Consider the following 21506-nt stretch of genomic DNA (forward strand, 5'->3'; position numbering starts at 1 on the left):
TTGAGGTGGGATCAGAACCTATGTCCTAAGTGACTGGAAGTAATTGCCTTCCTTTGTAATGTCAAGAGCTGGTGAAGTGGGCAGAATATAACACAGCGGAGTTGAATACAGATTAATTGATGATTTTGAAATGAGTCCCAAATGGTCACCTTTATAGGACTTGAAGGGAGATGATGTGCTTTGGCAACATCCCAAAAACCAGTTGTAGAAACAAAATCTTTAGTTTAGAAAAGAAAGAATTTAAAGAGGAAGTGATAGCTGTCTGCAGGTATCTGAAGAGCTTTCATATCAGAGAAATACTGCAAACATTGTTGTTGTTGTTTTTGTTTTTTTTCGGAAGGGCAGAACAAGGCCCAGTGCTGGGAACCGTAGGAAGGTAGATGTCTGCTCTACAAAAATAAGTTATCTTCTTTTTTTTTTATTCATTCAGCAAGTATTGATTAAGTGGATCCTGATGTCAAAGCACGATGGTGGGCAGCAGAAGTACAAAGGGGAATAAGATCCACTTTCCAATTACCAGGAATTCCATTTATACATCCATCATTCATCATTCATCCTTCCATCCATCATCCATCCATCCAGCCATCTGGTCCTTCTTTTTCATCCATCCATCCATTAATCCATCTGGTCCTTTTTATTTTTGTCAAAGGGAAGTTCTTAATAGCTGAAACATCTCAATGTGGGACAGCCTGATCTGGGGGGAGCCACTGGCAGTTTTAAAGCACGTAATGGCATAACCGAGGCAGGACGGCAGAGTCTAGCGTTAGAGCAGTATCAATAGAAGTGTCTGTTGTTTGGAAGATGGGTACCTGTGTGCTCAGGATGCCACTGTCTTCCAGAAGCTCTTTTGTCTTTCTGTCCTGGGACATGAGATTTCTGAATCTCAGACAGAGGGTTTGTCTGGTTCTAGGATACATCAATTGGCTTAAATTATAATAATTTTCCAGAGTAGAAAAAAGAGAAAATTCTCAAATATGATGAAAACAGTGGCATCCACTGTAAAACTTCTCACATGGAAAACCAACTGAGATGCAGCTCAGAAGTGAAATATTTCATTCTTTCATTCAGTCATTTGTTCGCTCTGCAAAATATGCAGAGCATGGTATCTGTGGTTTGGAAGATATAAAGATAACTTAGTTGCAGATCTTGATGGCAAGTAGCTTATAGTCTAAGAGGGAAGACTGACTTGAATGAATTGTGGTAGTGCAAATAAAGAGACATTGATTGAAAAAAAAAAGTTAAGACTAATTAGATTAGCTAAAGAGGAGAAATTTGCCTGTGTGAGGAAAGTGCTTATCATTTCCACTATTTCCAATATTTAACTCAAGGCAAACTAATTATTACTTTTAGAGATAGGCCAATCATAATGTGAATATTAGGATATATAGAAGTAGACCTTATGTAAAGGAAGTTATTGCAGATTTTTAAAAATAAATTGATCATGTTAATATAATCTTGCATTTCACCCAGTACTGGTTTTTAATTACTCAAGTCCAAACACCCAAGAATATGTTCACAAACTTTTATCCAGTAAGATCTCCAAGTCACATGCTAGCTTGTTTGTCTACATTTATCAAATACTCTGTGTTCATCTCATGCCCTTTTTATCATTTCTGTTAATTTGCTCAGTCCAAGAAACACCCACCTAATTTTGTTTTCCCTTATTCTTCATTATTTGTAACTGTGTGTATTCTATGTTATAGGTACAATTAATTGTCTGTTTTGACACATCTTTGTATTTGAAAGGTACATCTGGACTTGTCCTTCCTCCTCCACAAATTTTAAGATGAAATGTTATAACCCCACATCTTCTACTATCCTTGTAACTTTTTAATATAAGGCCAGGGAAGTGGACACTTCCCAATGTGTGAGGTCGATCCTGAAAATTGGAGATGTATTAATTCGAAAATGAATGCCATAAGTCAGTCATGGGTCTGTGAATTTTAATATGATCTCAACAACAAATGTTTCCAAGTTATATACTAATCATTCCTTAAATTACAATTTAAAATGTGTTAATATTTATAGAAAGATGAGAGCTACTGTGAAAATATCATAGGATTTGGAGAAATACAAATTTGGAATTGAATGCCAGCTCAACTATTTGTATGACCTCAAGCAATTTAGTTAGGCCATCTGAGCATATAGTTTCAGCCTCCTATTAATAAGGATAATGACACATTTTATGCGATCAGAAATAGTGTATGAAAATGGCTTAACATAGCGTCTGACATATGAAAGCCTTTAGTGAATGTAATCATTATTATAATAATGTTGACTAAAAACAGAAAAGTCATAAAAGGATTTGTTTGATAACTCAACCAAATCATAAAAATGATATGTAATACTCTTGAGTATATATATATTTTAACAGGTAATTTAAAGAATCTCTTATAACCGCAGTGTAATGAAACAATATTGCTATTGATATACTACTCCGGTCATTATTTTTGGCTTTTAAAAACACCACACAGACTATCCAGTTATTATCTCTAGTTACAAAACAAAATTGAAGTAATTTTTTCAGTGAAGTACCTATGGAAAAGGCACTTAGGGATGATAGGATAACAATTCACAAATATGTGTGATCGAACCAGTTTTCTTTATTTCCTCCTGCTGTTTTTATGAGCACCATGGGTAGTGTCGTACCAAAGAAGGATTCAGCACTGCTGAGTAAACATAGCTCATAGCTGCCGTGGGACTGCAGTATGAGGAAGAGTGCTCTCGCCATGCCCATCGTAAGGCACACATGTAGAATATTCTGGCTTGTGAATCTCAAAAAGCGCCCCCAGCTTCTAGAACAATAATGACCTTCTACAACATTGATATCTAGAAATACAGGGAGATTTTTCCGATTCCATTTATGCCCTAAGGCTATTGTACCGATTGGCACATGGAAAAAGACCATATACTAGACCCGCTAGGAATTTCAGGAGACCATATTCCGTTGTGAAATGAGAGTCCCATGCAAACCTGTTCATTACATAATAGTCTATAGTCCACAAAAGCCATTGTCAAACCTAACTGAAGATGCCGCCTTGAGAGCTTCAGGGCTATTCCCTGAACTGCGTTTGTGGCCTGTAACAATTCCAGGGCCATCTGTTTGCCTTACTGCTACCTCTTTAGCTCACTCCAGTCAGTGAGCTAAAAAGAAAGAAAGTGACCTTTATTGAAAAAGCATATCGGAATCAGGAATTATGGCCACGGCTTCTGCTAAAAGAGAGAAAACAGCTAGCTAGTGGGCTCCTGTCTTTTGAATCTGTGTTACTTTGCATTTCTTTGCTTTTTCATTGTCCCCACTGCAAAAGGTAGCACTTCCTTATCCATCAGTCCGTTTTCCTTTCAAGGAATAGAAAAGAAAATTCTAGAGCATTTCTTTGTTCTTGTATGTGGCACTTTGGAAGCAAACCTATCAAGGACCAGTGATTCCTTGAAAACCAGCAAAATAATGTCAGGCACGTGTTCTCTTTTTGTCTGTCTTTGAACCGGGCATTAAGTTTCTGCATGTGAGTGATTTTGTAAGCATTCTTTTCTATAATGTCAGTCTGTCGATTTTATATACATTATTCATTCTGTAGTGACAAGGTTAGAACAGTTATATTCATACAGCTTTTAAAAGAAAATTAGGTGATGAAACCCGTTTGAGGTTTTTGACATTCATCTTTAAATGAATTAAACGAATTCTTCTTAATTTTCTTACTGTGTTCAGCTTTCATATAATGATAGAAGTTCTCAGCATTGATTTTGTATAGGTAGGCAATTAATTTCTTATTGACTTCCATTTTACATAACAAGTGGCCTTGCTGTAGATACTCTAACCATATTCTTTTTTTCTTTTTTTTCTTTTTTAAATTTTATTGGGGAAGGGGAACAGGACTTTATTGGGGAACAGTGTGTACTTCCAGGCCTTTTTTCCAAGTCAAGGTGTTGTCCTTTCAATCTTAGTTGTGGAGGGTGCTGTTCAGCTTCAAGTTGTTGTCCTTTCAGTCTTAGTTGTGGAGGGCGCAGCTCAGCTCCAGGTCCAGTTGCCGTTTCTAGTTGCAGGGGGCATAGTCCACCATCTCTTGGTGGGAGTCGAACCGGCAACCCTGTGGTTGAGAGCCCATACTCCAACCAACTGAGCCATCCAGGAGCTCAGCGGCAGCTCAGCTTAAAGTGCTGTGTTCAATCTTAGTTGCTGGGGGTGCTGCCCACCATCCCTTGCGGGAGTCGAGGAATCCAACTGGCAACCTTGTGGTTGAGAGCCCGTGTTCCAACCAACTGAGTTGTCCAGGAGGCAGCTCAGCTCAAGGTGCCATGTTCAATCTTAGTTGCAGGGGCGGAGCCCAACATCCCTTTCAGGACTCGAGGAGTTGAACTGGCAACCCTGTGGTTGAGAGCCCACTGGCCCATGTGGGAATCGAACCGTCAGCCTTCGGAGTTAGGAGCATGGAGCTCTAACCGCCTGAGCCACTGGGCCGGCCCCTCTAACCATATTCTTGATAAATATTCTGTTTTTCTTCATATGTTTTAAAGCACTTTTTTGTTGTCGTTTAGATATTATTTGAATGCTCTTATTTCTGTTTAGTAAATAAGTTCCAATAATGCTGTGGAACTAGGCAAATAATGTGATCATAGAATTTTGAAGATTTGTAAGCACTTCTTGAGTTAAGACAAATAATGTAGTTGAGACCCAGGAAATTCAAATGGACCTGGATGATTTCAGCCTCCAACACTTCCCACATGTGGGAATTGAGACAAGTCACTTGTGTCCTCTTTGTCTCGGGATTCTCATATGTAAAGTGAGGATGACAAATCCTAACAAGACTATTCTGAGAATTATTCATGATAATACAGGATGCACCTGGAGCCTTGCAGGCACTGAATAAAGCGTGTTTTTATCATTAGTGATAACTTCCGCCAAAAAGGGCACACTCAAACAACAGATCAGAAATGTTCCTTTGAAGAAGACAGAGCTACAGGGATTTTGACATGGAAGAAAATAAGAAAATTCTGTGTCCATATATGCTCCCCCCCCAATGCTTATTATTTAGATAAATATGCTTTGATTATATCCACTAATATAGAAAAGAGTGTTTGGATTTTATAAAATTAAGTGACATCCTGAGACACCACCTATCCTCAACCCATCAGTTCTAAAATACTTCTGAGGAAGGTATTAAGTCATACTAAACCACAGAATTCTTCTTGAGACTGTAACAAGAGGTAGAGACATATATTTGTTATTTTTAAAATTTTCCTCTTTTGGACATAGTGTAAAATCCATCAGGTAACAATATCATGTTGTTTCACTATAAATATTCCAAAATTCTTCTAACTGATTACTTGGTAGAATTTTTAAAGTTCATTCTATTAAAAAAATACTTTTTTTTTGTTTGTTTGTCTTTCACATGAGTCATTAGGATGAGTTAGTTTTCTGGAAGAGAAATTTTACAAAAAGAGTGATCTTGAAAAATGTGCATTTTGCACTGAGAACTAGCAACCATTTTTTTTTTTTTTAACTCTAATTTTCTTTTTGAAGATTTCTAAGGATCTATTTTTCCAGTTAAAACTCCACATCAGGTCAAAGCCCACTGAGTTAAAAGTATCTGAATAGCAAAGTTTCGTCTTTTGATGTCTGATATCTTATGTGAATGCATTTCTAGACAGTATCTTTTTGCAATTACATCTCTTGGATCTCTGTGTATACCCAAGTGAAACTGTCATTTCATTAAATCCTTTTAAATATGGGATCATTTATGAAGTGCTCTTAGAACAGTTGGAAGTGCTACTAATTGTTGCTTTAGAAAAATCTGTTCTAAATATAGCAAATGACATGTTTTCTGCAGTTCTGCAGGTTTATCCTTGAACTCGAGAGCAGCATACCCTCACCAAAACTGACATGTTACTGTGGTCTCTTTCCTACTTATTAGCTTTAAACGAGTAGCAATCAAATAACATGTAAGGATACCATAAGGATGCCAGGTAAAGTCATACAACAAAAGAAATGGAACTTTGAAACGTAGAAGATAAAAGGCCTTAATATGCTGTGGGGGTAGTTGATGTCAATCACGCCTGGCAAAGAACAGATTCCGCGAGTCATGCCGCAGAATGTGATGGCATTTGATATGGAACTTTGCACAGAAGCTTTGTCCTCTTTAGAACATTAGGATGCCATTCGGTTTAGATTATGTTGCTTACTAGCAAAGATGGTCTATATAATATCTTTGGAAACAATAGTTCAGGACATGAGAAAGTCCTGCATTAAACACAGGGGAAAGAAAATGCAGAGCAATGGGAAGGACATTTGTTTTGTCTTCAATATTCTTGTTTCAATTTTTTTTTAACTTTTATTTATATGAAGTGTGTTTTTCCAGGACCCATCAGCTCCAAGTCAAGTAGTTATTTCAATCCAGTTGTGGAGGGCACAGCTCACAGTGGCCCATGTGGGGATCGAACCGGCAACCTTGTTAAGAGCATCGCGCTCTAACCAACTGAGCTAACCGGCTGCCCCTTGTTTCAATTTTTTTAAGCGTTTCATTTGACAAATATTTTCAGCAATGATGTGTACATGGAGAGTTTTCTACAGGCCTTCTTACTTTATGTACATAGTCCTTTGAAGATAATGTGTTAAACCCAAGAATTAGAAATAAAATAAAAATGTAGGAGAAGGAATATGCCGAAAAGATCTCAAATGACCTTCACAAACGAGACTTCACTGGTACCACCATCTGGATTAGAAGTTCCTCTTGGGTGGTTTTCTAATGGCCTATGTATATTTTTATACTGGTTTCTAATATAAACATCTGCTTTTATGTGTCTGCTTCTCCCGTGAGTGGGCACCATTTTATGCCCAACACAGTTAAAGCCTGACTCAGAAAACGAACTCAAGAATCATTTGCAATTGTTAAATAAATGATGAAAACTGAATGAATAAAAATCAGTCTTAAAAACATTAATTGATGCTTATTTTGTCAGTTACACACATTTGTCAGTTACACGCATAACTCATAGCCGATTATATATTATTAATATCTGTTATTTTATAGAGCAGTTTGAAATAGAAGAAATACAAGTTGATAGATGGTGGGTAGACATTTCCTGTTGATACGTACCAAGCAGCACATGTTTATTTTTCATCAAAATATATTCCACAGTTCACTATGATTAAAGCGGTAGAATTATTAGAGGTCCTGAGATTTGCTTTAGCTCTGTGGTTTCCACATTCAGAGTACTCTGCTTAAAATTTGTGTGGTATTTATAGCAAATCAAACCATGGTAACAAACCATCCGGGATTGGGGTTCATGAGAAGCCATGGAGCTTTCTGGAAAGATCATAGGCTTTGGAATCCAGTAGCTATAGCTTTAATATTCAGTTCTGCCAGTTGCTAGATTCATGATCTTGAGGAAGTAAATTTCTTAAGCGCTCCCTGTTTCATTTCCCATTTGAGGTGGGCATTGTTTACAAATATTTCCTGAATTTTGGCAAATGCAATTATTCAAAAAAAAGGTTGTAGATAGATAAATTTGTAGAAAATAAAGAACAAATAAACATTTATATATATAAACAACTCCCCAAGGAATGGTAGCTAGTATGTATCCCCCACCTGGACTGCAACAACAGACCCTCCATACCTCTTCCTCTCACTTACTACAACACAAACAAATTTTTATTTTTTTCAGGTCTGTAAATACATTGAAGTATTCCTACCTCATGGCTTTCACACATGTTATTATCTTTGTTCAAAAACACCCCCCAATACATGCACACATATAAACAACAACACAAACAAGACATAAACACCTTTCTGTATGTTAGGTTCCTTTTAATTTTTTTGGCTTTGCATGTCACCTCTTCAGAGTAAATATCCCTGACCACTTCTTAAAGGAGGTCCCCTGTATTATTCTCCGTTGTATAACAGTGCCTGTGTTGTAATAGCATTTCAGACAATTTATATGTATATGCATATTTCTTTGTTTGGTCAATGTCTGTGTTGGTCAATGACTGGATGTCCCATGAGGGCAGGAATTACACATCTACTTTTCTCACCACTCTTTACCCAGGTCAGCAGAGTGCCTGTAGAGAGCAAAGCCCTAATTAATATCTGTGGAATGACTAGGTGAATACAGAAATAAATCAAATAACAATAAACACTGACAGCATTGGTGAGCATAATTAAGTTAGCCTCACCCCATATTGGCTTATAAAATAATATCTACCAATTCAATAGTCATCTTTCACCCAAAGAACAGTTGAAACCTGCACTCGTGTTTGAATATTTTAAGAAAGGGAAATGTAGAAGTTACTACTTTTGGAAGCTACTTGCTGGGATTATAGATTGACGTGAATGGTATTATTACAGAGTTTCTGTCGAGGCCATTTTTTCAGGGGCCCAGGTCCTCAGTTCAACATCTTTACCATCAACTATCACTGTTTTCCATCTGTGCACCTTCCCTCCCCACACCAAAAAAATAAAAAATAGATTATTTATTATTTTACTCATATGTTCCACTAGAGTAAAAGGCTATTCTGAACCAGGAGCCAGAAATAGAAAACTTACCATTTAATATTCTGTATTAGTGTTTCTTAAATAAAAGTAAGTATCAGACCACATGAAAAGATTCATAGGCATAAAAACTTACTAGAATAGATTTGTCCTATGCTAATCCTTGGATATAATATAGAAAGTGCTAGTTGGTCTTAATTAAAGGGGATTGTATAGTGTTTTGGTAGGATTTCAGTATTATTTAAGTGGATCTTGGGGAATTCCTCTTCAAAACAGTATTTTCTTGTCATTACAGAGTCCCAGAAAGCTAAGAGACAGTGTGTTATTCTTCCAGTCAGTTCAAAATTCTTCCTTGCATCCCTTTCTGGTTCTCATTTTATTTGCACGCTGAGAATTAATGTGGAAAATAAACAAATACCTATTTTTATAAAACAAAAGATTATATCTTCACTCCTAGATTTATTTGAATTTCTTCTATTCAACCATGTTTTATTTCTATAGAACTTACTTTGAAAATTGTCTTATTCTTTTCAAGAGTCCCATTTGTCTTAAAGAGCAATGAATGCATTGGTATCTTTGCTTGTCTTTATAGGACTTGATGCATTTGAAGAGCGCCTTAGAAATTTTTGAGTTAATTCATGAACTGATTGTAAAATCAAGTAGCTAAACATCATTGACCAGAACAACATGAGTATAATGTATTTGTTTTTTGCTTATAATAAATATTATAATTACTGAAAATATACCTTTCCTCTGTCTTCACCCCTTGCCCACACCTACTATGACCAAGATTCTACTGTCTGCACAATAAAATTAAGACAAGTAAGTGCAGGGCAAAAGTTTCATTAATTAAATGCTGTCTGTACTGATGCATTTGCATTATCCTTTTCACTTTTCAATCACTACATTCAAAATTTAATGTAGAGGACCTGCATATAGGCAGGTAAGTAGGAAAGGTGATAGGAGCTGATGTGTCTTCAGCCATGTTCCTTCCGTGTTTTAGCCTCCACTGGTATGGACTTTGCTAAGTGTTCTTTATCTTCTAGCGTTTGTGAATTTCTAGGAGAGTGGATGCTGTTCAGGACTTTCAAACTAATTTATAATGTGGTGGTTTTAACACTAGAAAGTGCTTGGACTATAAATCCCCTTTCTGCTTACCTATCAGTGTGATTTACGACATGTGACTTCTCTCTCACTCTCAGTTTCTCCATAGCTAATAGAAATAACAATACCCGTCTTGTAAGATTGTTGGAAAATTAAATGAAATAAACCCACACATATATTACATATACTGTATATTCACAATACTATATATAAACACACAAACACACACACACACACACGCACCTACCTACTATACAGTAATAAGAAAAAGCCCAACATGAGCAAAGAAACTTAATTGTCTAAGAAATATATGAAAATATGCTCAATCTATGTTATGAAAGTTAAACTCTTTTTTGTGTTTTGTTTGTTTTATTTATTTATTTATTGTTCAGTATTAAAACAGTTGATACTATCTAGAGCTGGTGAAGACATCAGTAAATGGATTCCATCTTGTACTATTTTGAGAAGTATGGAAAGATAAAGCTTTTAGGAAGGGAAGTTTGGCATTATTTACCCAAATGAAAAATATTGATACCTTTCTTACCAGCAGTTGTACATCTGAATATTTCCTTTTGGAGACATACTCAATGTGTCAAAAAAAAATATGCAAAAATGCTAGAATATGCAAGAAAAGGCATATCCCAGAATAAGAGTAGTAGTATTTTTAAAGTGAAATACTGAAAAGTACTTAAATGTCCATTTACAAGGGAATGAGCAAATTAATTATGGTTGATTCATACTGTGGAATAGTGCAGTAGTTTAAAAAGACTGTAATACATAGATCTGTATGGACTGAAAGAGAAAAATATTTAAAACATATTAAATGGGCAAATGTCTAATGTGACATACTGGGTAATCCCATTTGTGTAAGAAAACTATTTTGTGGAAATACTTATGTGTAGAAATATGTAGATAAAGAGCAGTAAAGTGACAGCATTTGTTTCATTTATGGAAGGGATTAGAATTTGGGAATCAGAGCAAAAGTGAAGTTTTTCTTTTTTATTATGTTTAGCTCCGTAATTTAAAACCTTTACAATGGAGTGTATTGATGCATTTACTTGTATAAAATAAAGAAATATTCCCCAAAAGGAATAAATAAATTCACCAAGCCCAAAGCCTGACATGTAATAGGCACTCAGAAGTCTCTGTGTCCTATGTGGCATGAAGTCCAAACCACCACTGAAGTGAGGGGAGTCCCTGGTTTTATTCACATCATACAGACATTATACATATCAACTGCTCAACGTAGGTGTCACTGAGAAACCTTTCTCAGGATCAAGCAGCTTTGTAAAAGTTATCTTCCACCAAGGGAAAGTGAAATGAGGAAATGTTACAACCATTTTTTCTGAAAAACACCTTGCAGTGGTAAGTTATTTGAAAATCATATAGTGACCTAAACTAGTTCCTTTGTTTTTTGCAAATGGGCCTATAAAGGCCTGTTTATAGATGTACTGAAGACACTGAGGTTATTGAATGAGCTAAGAGTCATAACCAAATATTCATTCCACCAACATTCTCTGAAAGCCACAACATTCTATGTGCCAGGCATTGGCAGTGGGCCGTAGTGATAAAGAAGTTATGACCTAAACCTGCCCTTAAGGAGTGCACAGCACTGTAGGGGAGGACAGTCAAATCACATTCAAATATCTTTTCCTTAAATATGTTTCTTGAGGCTCTACCATGAGCCAAGTACTGTTTTAAGACACTGGAGATAATACAGTAAACAAAATAGAATAAAAATCAGTGTCATCAGGAGTTTGCATTCTAGTGAGGTATACAGGAACAGAATAAGTAAATAAAACGTATGGTATGAATGAGAGTGATAGGTACTAAGCAGACAATGAGCAAGGGGGAAGTGACTTAGAAGCTAATTTTTTTCACAAATGGTGGGATATAACCTGGAAGTCACAAATGAAAGTGACAACAAGGAAGAGTAGTGGCATAGAAGGGTGGGGCGATGTAAGGATACAAACTTTTAGTTATAAGGGGAATAATTTCTGAGGATCATACTGTACAGCATGGTGACTGTGGTTAATAATATGGGATTGTATACTTGAACGTTGTTGATAATAGATCTTAATCATTCTTACCACACACACTAATTCTCTGAGGCAATGAATATATTAATTATCTTGATCTCGGTAATCCTCCCACAATATATAGGTACAATAGTCTCCCCTAAATGCATGGAGGATGCATTCCAAGACCCCCAGTGGGTACCTGAAATTATGAATAGTACTGAACCCTATATATGCTATGTTTTTCCTGTATGTACATACCTATGATAAAGTTTAATTTATAAATTAAACACAGTAGAGATTAACAACTATAGGTAATAAAATAGAACAAGTATAACAACATACTGTAATAAAAGTTATGTGACTGAGGTCTCTTTCTATCATATTCTCTGAAAAAAGAGATGATTGACATCCCTGGCAGGCTGCAGTGGGATGTGTGAGATTGCAACATGCGACTCAGAATGGCAGGCAATTTAAAACTTATGAATTGTTTCTTTCTAGAACTTTCCATTTAATATTTTCAGACCACAGGTAAACAAACCGTGGAAAGCAAAACTGCAGATAATAGGGGACTATTGTATATCAAGTCATCATGTTGTACACTTTAAAGATATAAAACTGTACTTGTCAATTATTCCTCAGTAAAGTTGAGGGGAAAAAGAATTGAAAGGGGCGATTAGAAGCAAGGCGGATATCTACTCCGCCTCAAGTCAGGTTGACGTAAAGTCTTTGGTTGTGTAAAAAACAGCCTCCACTGGAGATGGCTGCAAAAAGAAGCAGTGTCATTGGTAGGGGATGTTGGGCAGTGCGGGTTTGGTGAGATTATGGTGGGAAATAGAGTATCCATAGAAAAACCTGAGGATGACATTAAATGGGTTTTCTGATGTTTGACATAGTGACACAGTCTGCATAGGAGATGCTATCAGAAATAGCAGTGTGCAGAGATATTTAGGGATTAGAGTTCGGGGGTGAGGAATGACCAGAGATTGATATCAGGGATGACAACGGATGGGGACAGGGTAGTGGGGCCATTCTTTGCTGTAGCATACAGTTACTGGGGCTTCCACTTACGGAGTCAGAGTGCTGCTGAGAGACGCATTCTAGCAGGCCAGCCTTCTCTGCAGGAAGGGAAGAACTGTTACACTTGATCCCTGCTTGGCCAGTTGTGGTAATGTACTATGCTATCTCTTTCCAGCCTCTTGGTCACTATTAATCTATTATGCATGTGTTTGAGGGAGTCTAAAATATAGAAAGGATGGCTCTGTTTAGTAATAGTAATTTGAATATTTATGAATCAGTTTTAGTTAGTTAGTTAGTTAGTTAGTTAGTTAGTTAGTTAGTTAGTTTTCTCCTTGGAAACCTAAGTGGTTAGATTTATCCAAAGACAATCCAACTCATTGTTCTCATAACTCCCCAAATGAACTTAAACATCTGTTACTTTTGTATGGAACCTTTAAAAATGGGAAAAGATCAAATTGGAAGAGGAACTGTTTATTTTTCAGAATGATTTAGAGAACGAAAATCTCTAAACGCTTTCCCTGACACAATATAAACAAAACTAACTCAATTAACATCCCTAAGTGGTGCTTCTGAAGAGTAGTTTCCAGAAGCATCCATCACAACATTAAAGTTATGTATTGACTTCTGCTGATTGTTTCTTAGTCTAACACTCACCACTTTGGATTTTCAGGAATGAATATGAGCAAGAGTGAGATAGCAAAGGAAACTTCGTTAAAACCGTCGCGGAGATCCCTGCCTTGCCTGGCCCAGAACTACGCCTGCTCAAAGAGCTTGAGCCAGTCCACGTCTCTCTTCCGGTCCGTTGACAGTGCATCTCAGGCTCCCACTTCTTTAACCTCAGTCTCCGCTGACAAAGCAGAGCAAGGTGAGCTCCATTGTCGTGTTCAACTTAAAAAGAGTAAGTTTTTTCAAGCCATTTCTTGTTTCTTTCCCTCATCCATTTCACTAGCATTTATACAACTCTTTAGGATGGAGGCGGGTGTAGGAAGGAGAACAGCACCCCGTGCCAATCAGCTGAAAGGCCATTTGTTGGCCAGATGTGTTTTCAATCTGCTTCACCTTGAAGGTAGCCAACCCCATGCGAACCTCGACCTGACACTTGCTGTTTTTAGGTGAAGGCAGACCAGCTAACCTGAATCGCTGGCTCATTACCATTTCTGGTGAAAAGTTATAACCAGTAATTGAGTAACATGTGTCATCAATAATAAACTCAAGTCCAAAGAATTTAACAAAGACCAAACAGACAAAGACCAAAGAATTTAAATAATACTGACAATAGAGCAGTGAAGATTTGGTTGCAGGAAAATGTGGTGGGATAAGTGTTGGCAGCCAAGTCTTCACACCAAATTCTTTGATAATACAAGGGCTGAAATATAGGGAGGTGCCAACTGGATGCCACATTAAAGAGACTTGGTAGCTGCCCTTAGGCACACTTCTACACACATCTGCCCATATGAGACACACCATTATGCTTTAGACAATTTCTTTTTACAAAAGTCAGGAGTCAAAATACAACCAGGCCCCCTGTCACTCTGTGGATGGAGTATGTTTTTATTTCCCCACCCCTCTCTAAGAGGCACATGTCTTATGAGAACTCATTCCCTTATGATTCCTTAGGGTTCTTTCTTCCTTTGAATAACTTGAAAACACCAAGATTATCTTTTCAATAATACTGTGAAATCACTAGCTATTACAGATAGTCCTCTGACGTCCATGTCCAATAAGGAGAGTGGCTAATTGTTCAAGAGGTTGAAGGTATTAAGATTAGTATAGATGTCCACCGTAAATAAAGACCAAGATACAGAAACCACTAAAGTGACCTTCGATAGATGATTGGATAAAGAAGATGTAGTATATATACACACAACGGAATACTATTCTACCATAAGGAAAGATGAAATAATGCCATTTGGGACAACATGGATGGATCTTGAGATTATTATGTTAAGCAAAATAAGTCTGACAGAAAAAGTAGAGAACTGTATGATTTCACTGATATGAGGTATATAAAACTGATAACAACAAAGGAACAAGATAAATAAATGAAGAAACAAAAACTCATAGACACAGACAACAGTATAGTGGTTACCAGAGGGTAAGGGGGGAGGGGGTGGTAGATGGGGGTAAAGGGGGTCAAATATATGGTGATGGAAGGAGAACTGACTCTAAGTGGTGAACACACAATGTGATGTATAGATAATGTATTATAAAATTGTATCCTTGAAACCTATGTAATTTTACTAACAGTTTTCACCCTAATAAACTTTAATTAAAAAAAGAAAGATTAGTATAAATGTTTCTTTCCCTTACTGACTGAAATTTTAAACAACTCGTTTCAACTCATTAACTTAAAAATTTCTTTATGCTTGGTCATCATTGATATTTCAGTTACCATGGTCGTTTTCTATCTATTGTTATGCTTTTATTTCTCAAATCTAAAGTGTCTTTTTTTTTTTTTTTTTTTTTTTTTTTCCCAGTTAATGCTGAGGAGGACAGTAAAGACTTTGTGCTCAAATGCTCTTTCGCTGACCTCAGCGATTTTTGCTTAGGTGAGTTGATTTTTAATATTTCCTTCCTCCTCTCCCCTTCTCTCTAAAGGTAAGCTGTTTTCTTAAAACCTGAAATAATATTTTTTTGGAAAACGTATTCATGTTTGTTCCTTAACGTTTGTTGGGAGAGTATAATATTCTGAGGTTAAAAAAATTATTAAAGTATCTTATATGTAGTTTGACATTCAAATAATATATGAAGACTTGGACAACAATATATCATAACTGAAAAAAATTAATAATTGCCGCTGTTAGTCTTTTGCTGGTTTATTTCAATTCTCTATGAATAAGTACATTTATACTACTATGTCTAGATTTATCAAATTCCTGCATTGTCTGTTGTTGCTTTTTTGTTGTGCTAGATGGTTTAGCTCATTTGTATAACCTTTCAATTTTTCATAGTTACATTGCTGTTTTAAATTTATTAAATTTGTTACTTAAAAAAGTATAATTTCACCTTTATAGCATGTTCTATCACTTTTCAACAATACCTTGACTCCTCACTTGGCATATATATTACAGCTATGAAAACAATGCTTTCTTCACATATAGTATCACTTCCTTTTGTACACTTCCAAGTTGTTAGGACTTCTGTGCCACTCTTAAATATTTCTAGCATCAAGGTCAAATTGATCCCCCTTTCCAACCCTCCATCAACTACTCAAAATCATGCAACATTATACTTACTTCATTATTTATACTGCAAACTTTTGTTAGTTTTATTTTCCTAGATTATCTGATTTTTTTTTCCTTCTTGTGAAACAAAAATATCCCTTCTTCTAAATGCTGCCATTATGTTTCAGTTTTTTATTGTTATATCCTTCATCTCATTCTTCTTTTTAAAGAAATGCTTGATGTCCACTGACTTTTCATTGCATTACTGGATAATTGCAGGTTCTAATGTCCCACATATCATATTCCTCTTTGTTACCTTTCATTCTCATTTTTTTCAGAGCAGATCCTTAAGCAACAACCTCCGCAGGTTGTTGTGAGAAGCAAGGTTTCTAAGTTATTGTATATCTGAAATGATGTCAATTTGCTAATACAATTGATTGGTTATAAAATTCTAAATTAAAAATAATTTTTCTCAAAATTTGGAGTCTAATTCACTGTTATCTAGCATCCGTCATTACTGTTGTCTGATCATTTTCCCTTGTAATTGATATTTTTTCTCTATGTACATTTTTATTATCTTTAGTTTTTGTGTGTAGAACTCAACAACATGTGTTTCAGTGTGTATGTAGGCACCAGTGTGTTTTAATTCATCCTGCTCTAGAGATTATATGTCCTTTCAGTTTATCTCACACCTCTTTTCCACTTCCGTATAATTTCCTACCGTTTATGTCCTTTTATGTTTTTCTTTCCTCTGTTTCTGGAAGTCCAATTAAAAGTTAGACGTTTTCTTCCATCTTACGGGTTTGATTTCTGTCTGGTTCTAAGAGATACCCTGAATTTTTCTTCCAAATATCTTTACGTCTGTGTGTGTTAAAATCATATATGTCTACTTAATTTCCAAGACTTGTTTCTGTTCTTAGAGTGTAACTTTTTCAGAGCATGATATCTTATTTCATGACTGTACCTCTCTAGTCTCTAGTCTCATCTATGACTGTCTTAAGTTTTTTCTTTGCCTTTTAAATTTTACAAGGATCAGTTTTTCTGCTTGTTTAAATGAGTCCTTCTCTTATAGGGTGTAGCATTTCCTAAAATTTCTGGTCTTTGAGTGCCTATTTACATTTAAGAATAAAAAGAAAGGCTATCTCAGCATTCTGGATGTATGGACAAATCTTAGAAGCTGAAAGACTGCACTTTAAACTGGATGACTAAGCAGCCACTACATAGATGACCCACCCAATATCAGACTGAGAATCTTACTAGTGACAGTTCGCACATTAACTGCTCTTGCTTTCAATTTCTTTAGAGTAATGGTTTGTGTTTGCATGTTCTTTTGTCAGACCTGTTTTCTTCATGTTTTGACCCCTGGTTCTCACTCCTGGCCTCTTTATATTTCCCATTTTGTGCCCAGACATCTGTAGTATCTGGCTGAGGAGATTCGCTCTCCCTGCCTCTGAACAAATACCAAGCTAAGCTACTCCATCAGTCAGCACTCTTCCATCAGAATATTGCCCTCTAGAAAACTTGTAGGCTTTCACTTTTTTAAGTTATTTTATTATCATGTTAGTGAACTCTTCAGTAAAAGGAACAGCAAACAAACTTGTAAGTTCATTCAGCCATCTTAAACTCTGCTTCTTAATCAACAAATTGATGATAAATGGCTCTTTGATGAGATATTTTACTGTATGGACCAAACAAGGAAACCTGAAGAACATTTGTTTTAGGGATATTTTATTTTTACATCTGAAAACCTATCCCAAGAAAAATAATATCAAAAACAAACAACAACAAAAAACATACTTGTTTCCTCACAGCTTTGGTTATAATATTGTCAAGCTTACAAATGGAAGCAAATTGAATATTCTAGTAATAGGGGAAGAGTTAAAATAAGGATAAACATGCACATGCTAGAATTTCACACAGCTGTATAATAAATTGCATTATTGAACAGTTAGTGAGTGGCATGTTGCTATGTGGTGGAAAATAGCTTAAATATAATTGTAGACCTCCCCTCATTTTAATTAAAAATGTATTGGAGAAGAGCTAGAAAGGAATATACCAATATGCTACCAAATGCGAGTATCTCCACATGATGAGATTATTTGCGGTTGTTATATTCTCTTGCTGTTTTCTTTCTCTACACAATATACACAAATATTATAGAATGATAATATATAATGAAAAATATTCACATCAGAATTTGGGGGGATAAGTAGGGAAAAATGCTCATATTTCAAACAAAATAACACATTTCTGTGAATAGTTTTTTTTTTTAATTTATTGGGGTGACAATTGTTAGTAAAATTACATAGATTTCAGGTGTACAATTCTGTATTACATCATTTATAAATCCCATTGTGTGTTCCCCACCCAGAGTCAGTTCTCCTTCCATCACCATATATTTGATCTCCTTTACCCTCATCTCCCACCCCCCACCCCCCTTACCCTCTGGTAACCACTGAACTATTGTCTGTGTCTATGAGTTTTTGTTTCTCATTTGTTTGTCTGTTCTTTTGTTGTTTTTGGTTTATATACCACATATCTATGTAATCATATGGTTCTCTGCTTTTTCTGTCTGACTTATTTCTCTTAGCGTTATACTCTCAAGATCCATCCATGTTGTCACAAATGTTCCTATATCATCTTTTCTTACCGCCAAATAGTATTCCATTGTGTATATATACCACACCTTCTTTATCCATTCATCTATCGAAGGACATTTTGGTTGTTTCCATGTCTTGGCCACCGTAAACAAAGCTGCAATGAACATTGGAGCACACGTGTCTTTATGTATAAATGTTTTCAGGTTTTTGGGTAGATACCCAGGAGAGGGATTGCTGGGTGATATGGTAATTCTATTCGTAATTTTTTCAGGAACCTCCACACTGCCTTCCATAGTGGCTGCACCTGTCTGCATTCCCACCAACAGTGTATGAGGGTTCCTTTTTCTCCACAGCCTATCCAACACTTGTTACGATTTGTCTTGTTGATGATAGCCATTCTGACTGGGGTGTGGTGATATCTCATTGTGGTTTTTATTTGCATTTCTCTGAGGATTAGTGATGTTGAGCATTTTTTCATATGTCTATTTGCCATTTGTATGTCCTCTTTGGAGAAATGTCTCTTCAGGTCATCTGCCCATTTTTCAATTGGGTTGTTTGTTTTTTTGTTGTTGAGTTACATGAGTTCCTTGTATATTTTGGATATTAGCTCCTTATCGGAGGCACTGTTTGCAAAAATCTTCTCCCATTCTGTCACCATGTACCAAAATTAATTCAAAATGGATCAAAGACTTAAGCATAAGACCTGACACAATAACCTGCATAGAAGAAAACATAGGTACTAAACTTACAGACCTTGGGTTCAAAGAGCATTTTATGAATTTGACTCTAAAGGCAAGGGAAGTAAAAGCTAAAAAAACGAATGGGACTATATGAAACTTAAAAGCTTCTGCACAGCAAAAGAAACCATCGACAAAATAAAGAGGCAACCAAGTGAATAGTTTTTCAAAACTGAAATTTGAAACTAGTTGATAGTCACCCAGTATTTGGAGTAATAGTGAGGCTGAAAGATTCTATTCTGACTCTCCATTAGTAGGCAATGTAAATTTTATTCATTTTTCCTATAACAGTGATGAATTTATTCAGTCTCCTCTTTGACCTTTTGCTGTTATCATGTAAGGTTGTCTTCATCTGAGCAAGATTTACGTTCAAATCTGTTGCTTCCTCCACTTGCCTATGAGCAATGCCTTCGAACTGCGGCTTTTCCATTCTATAAGTTGAATATGAGTACAATAAAGCCAGAATTTATGAAAAAGTGATACTAATCTGCCCCAACACTTATTTTACAACCTCAGAGTGAATATATTTATAACTTGCAGAAATTAAGCCCTGAGTTCTCTATCCTGAACGCATTGGTGGACTGGGTGCATTTCCTACACCAGGGATTCTCAGTCCTGGCTACACTTCAAGTCACCCGGGGGCTTTTAAAACTCCCTGGGGCCCCACTCCAGAGAATCAGTTTTAAATGGTCTGGGGAGTGCAGTTGGTATCCACACTTTTAACTGTTCCACCAGGTCAATATTATACGTAGCCAGGATTAAAAATTTCTAACCTAAAACTTATGTTTTGATTTCTCTCTGAGAACATTGTTAAAGTACTTTTTAAAACATTTTTAACGATGAGCTGTGTTATTTATAACAGCATTCTGAACGGCTGCAAATTAATAGTGTTTCTTACAATACTCCTTTCTGTGTGTTTGTGGCATAGACACAATGCTGGCTTGTTAAGTTTCTTAATTAAAGGAAGATAGCCACCAGCAGGTTCATTTTGTATACAACGTCAAAAAGAACATTCCATCCAAACAAATACACTCAGAGTACAAAAGTCTTTCTCTTAGGAATTGAGTCTGAGAAAGGTTACTGTTAGTTATTTTCTGATAAGAAAATAAAAAAAGGAAAACCTTGTCTGGAATATCCATATGGGTGGTACAGTTTGCAAAGAACCTTTCAACAATAATTCTCCCAAATTAGTACTAGTTAATAACCTAACAGCCACTCGTGTCATGCAGACTTCAATTCCAAGCATCTTATCTTATTTTTGACAGCTGACATTCACAGATACTAAACTTTTTTCTAAATGCTTAATAGAATTGTTTGCTCTCTCCTCACATTTCTTTCCTCACCATTCTACTATGTCTCAATCATTCAGCACACTTGTATTTATATCTCTGCAGGCATTGTACCACATACTCAGTGTTTTAGCACCGCCTAACTTCAAGCTATCATTCATTCAATTTAGAGAAACATCACAGCTTCTAAAGGGTATAAAACATGTACACATGAGGTGTCTGCCTTTATAATGAAGGTGACAGTGAAGCTCTAGCTGACTCTAATTTAATCACCAAGCATTCCAGGAACCCATCTGGATGTAACACTTGACTAGTAAACACTATATTTGAGTCATATCCATACTGTGTGTCTTTGAATCATTTTTGAGAAGATGTCAAGCAAAATGACATCAAATACACAAAGAGTGCAATTAAATAAAGCATGAGTAAGTACTTTAGGAATATATGCTCTCTTTTAAATTCAATGAAGTTACATTCTCTTATTTTTGCTTTTAGAGTACAGACTACCAGCTTCTAGCATTGGGTTGGTTAATGCCTGGTAATGTCCAAGTACCAAGAGGCTCTGCTGTGATTTTTGGAACCTGACTGATGCATCTAATGAATGTTTTTTCTTTACTACAGTGAACTATTTTGAACTGCCCCATGAGAATATTAATGCCAAGGTAGAAGTAACTGTATGTGGTCACTGTTTCATTGACGATGGGTATTCCTCATTGTTGAAAATGAGAGCTAGAGAGGAAGGCATATTTATGGTTTTATTGGTTTAGAGCTGAAAATTTCCACTAAGATTGCCCAACAGGATTTGTAGTATAGTATGGATGTAATGCTGTTTTCCCAGCCAGATATTGGTAAGATCTTTATTCTTGTATCTACTAGCTGTATGACTGGCATATAATTAACCTCTTTGAGCCTCAGTAATCTCATCTGTAAATTGGGATTAGTGATCCATACTTTGCAAGATTGTTGAATTAAATGAAAAGGCATAGCTTCATCACCACTCCTAGCACATCATCATACAGATTCAACAAATATTTCTTCATTGCTTTATTCAGTCATTCACTAAGCTTACCTTTCACATCAGATTCCAC

At 36.1% G+C, this 21506-nt stretch overlaps 1 protein-coding gene across 4 annotated transcripts in view; it reads left to right on the top strand.

The window, feature by feature from the left end:
• The window catches only part of ANO3 (anoctamin 3), a 337137-nt gene that overhangs the window by 158884 nt on the left and 156747 nt on the right, over nucleotides 1–21506 (top strand). For 2 of the 4 annotated variants that reach the window (XM_074336148.2, XM_019749177.3), the window contains 2 exons: nucleotides 13299–13526; nucleotides 15106–15177. In XM_074336148.2, the coding sequence (XP_074192249.1) occupies nucleotides 13299–13526; nucleotides 15106–15177 (300 nt within the window). The remainder of the gene's footprint in view (nucleotides 1–13298; nucleotides 13527–15105; nucleotides 15178–21506) is intronic. The other 2 variants (XM_074336149.2, XM_019749178.3) reach the window with 1 other exon arrangement.

Source organism: Rhinolophus sinicus, chromosome 14 (assembly GCF_057876585.1).
Source record: "Rhinolophus sinicus isolate RSI-liver-muscle chromosome 14, RSI-T2T, whole genome shotgun sequence".
Lineage (NCBI taxonomy): Eukaryota > Metazoa > Chordata > Mammalia > Chiroptera > Rhinolophidae > Rhinolophus > Rhinolophus sinicus.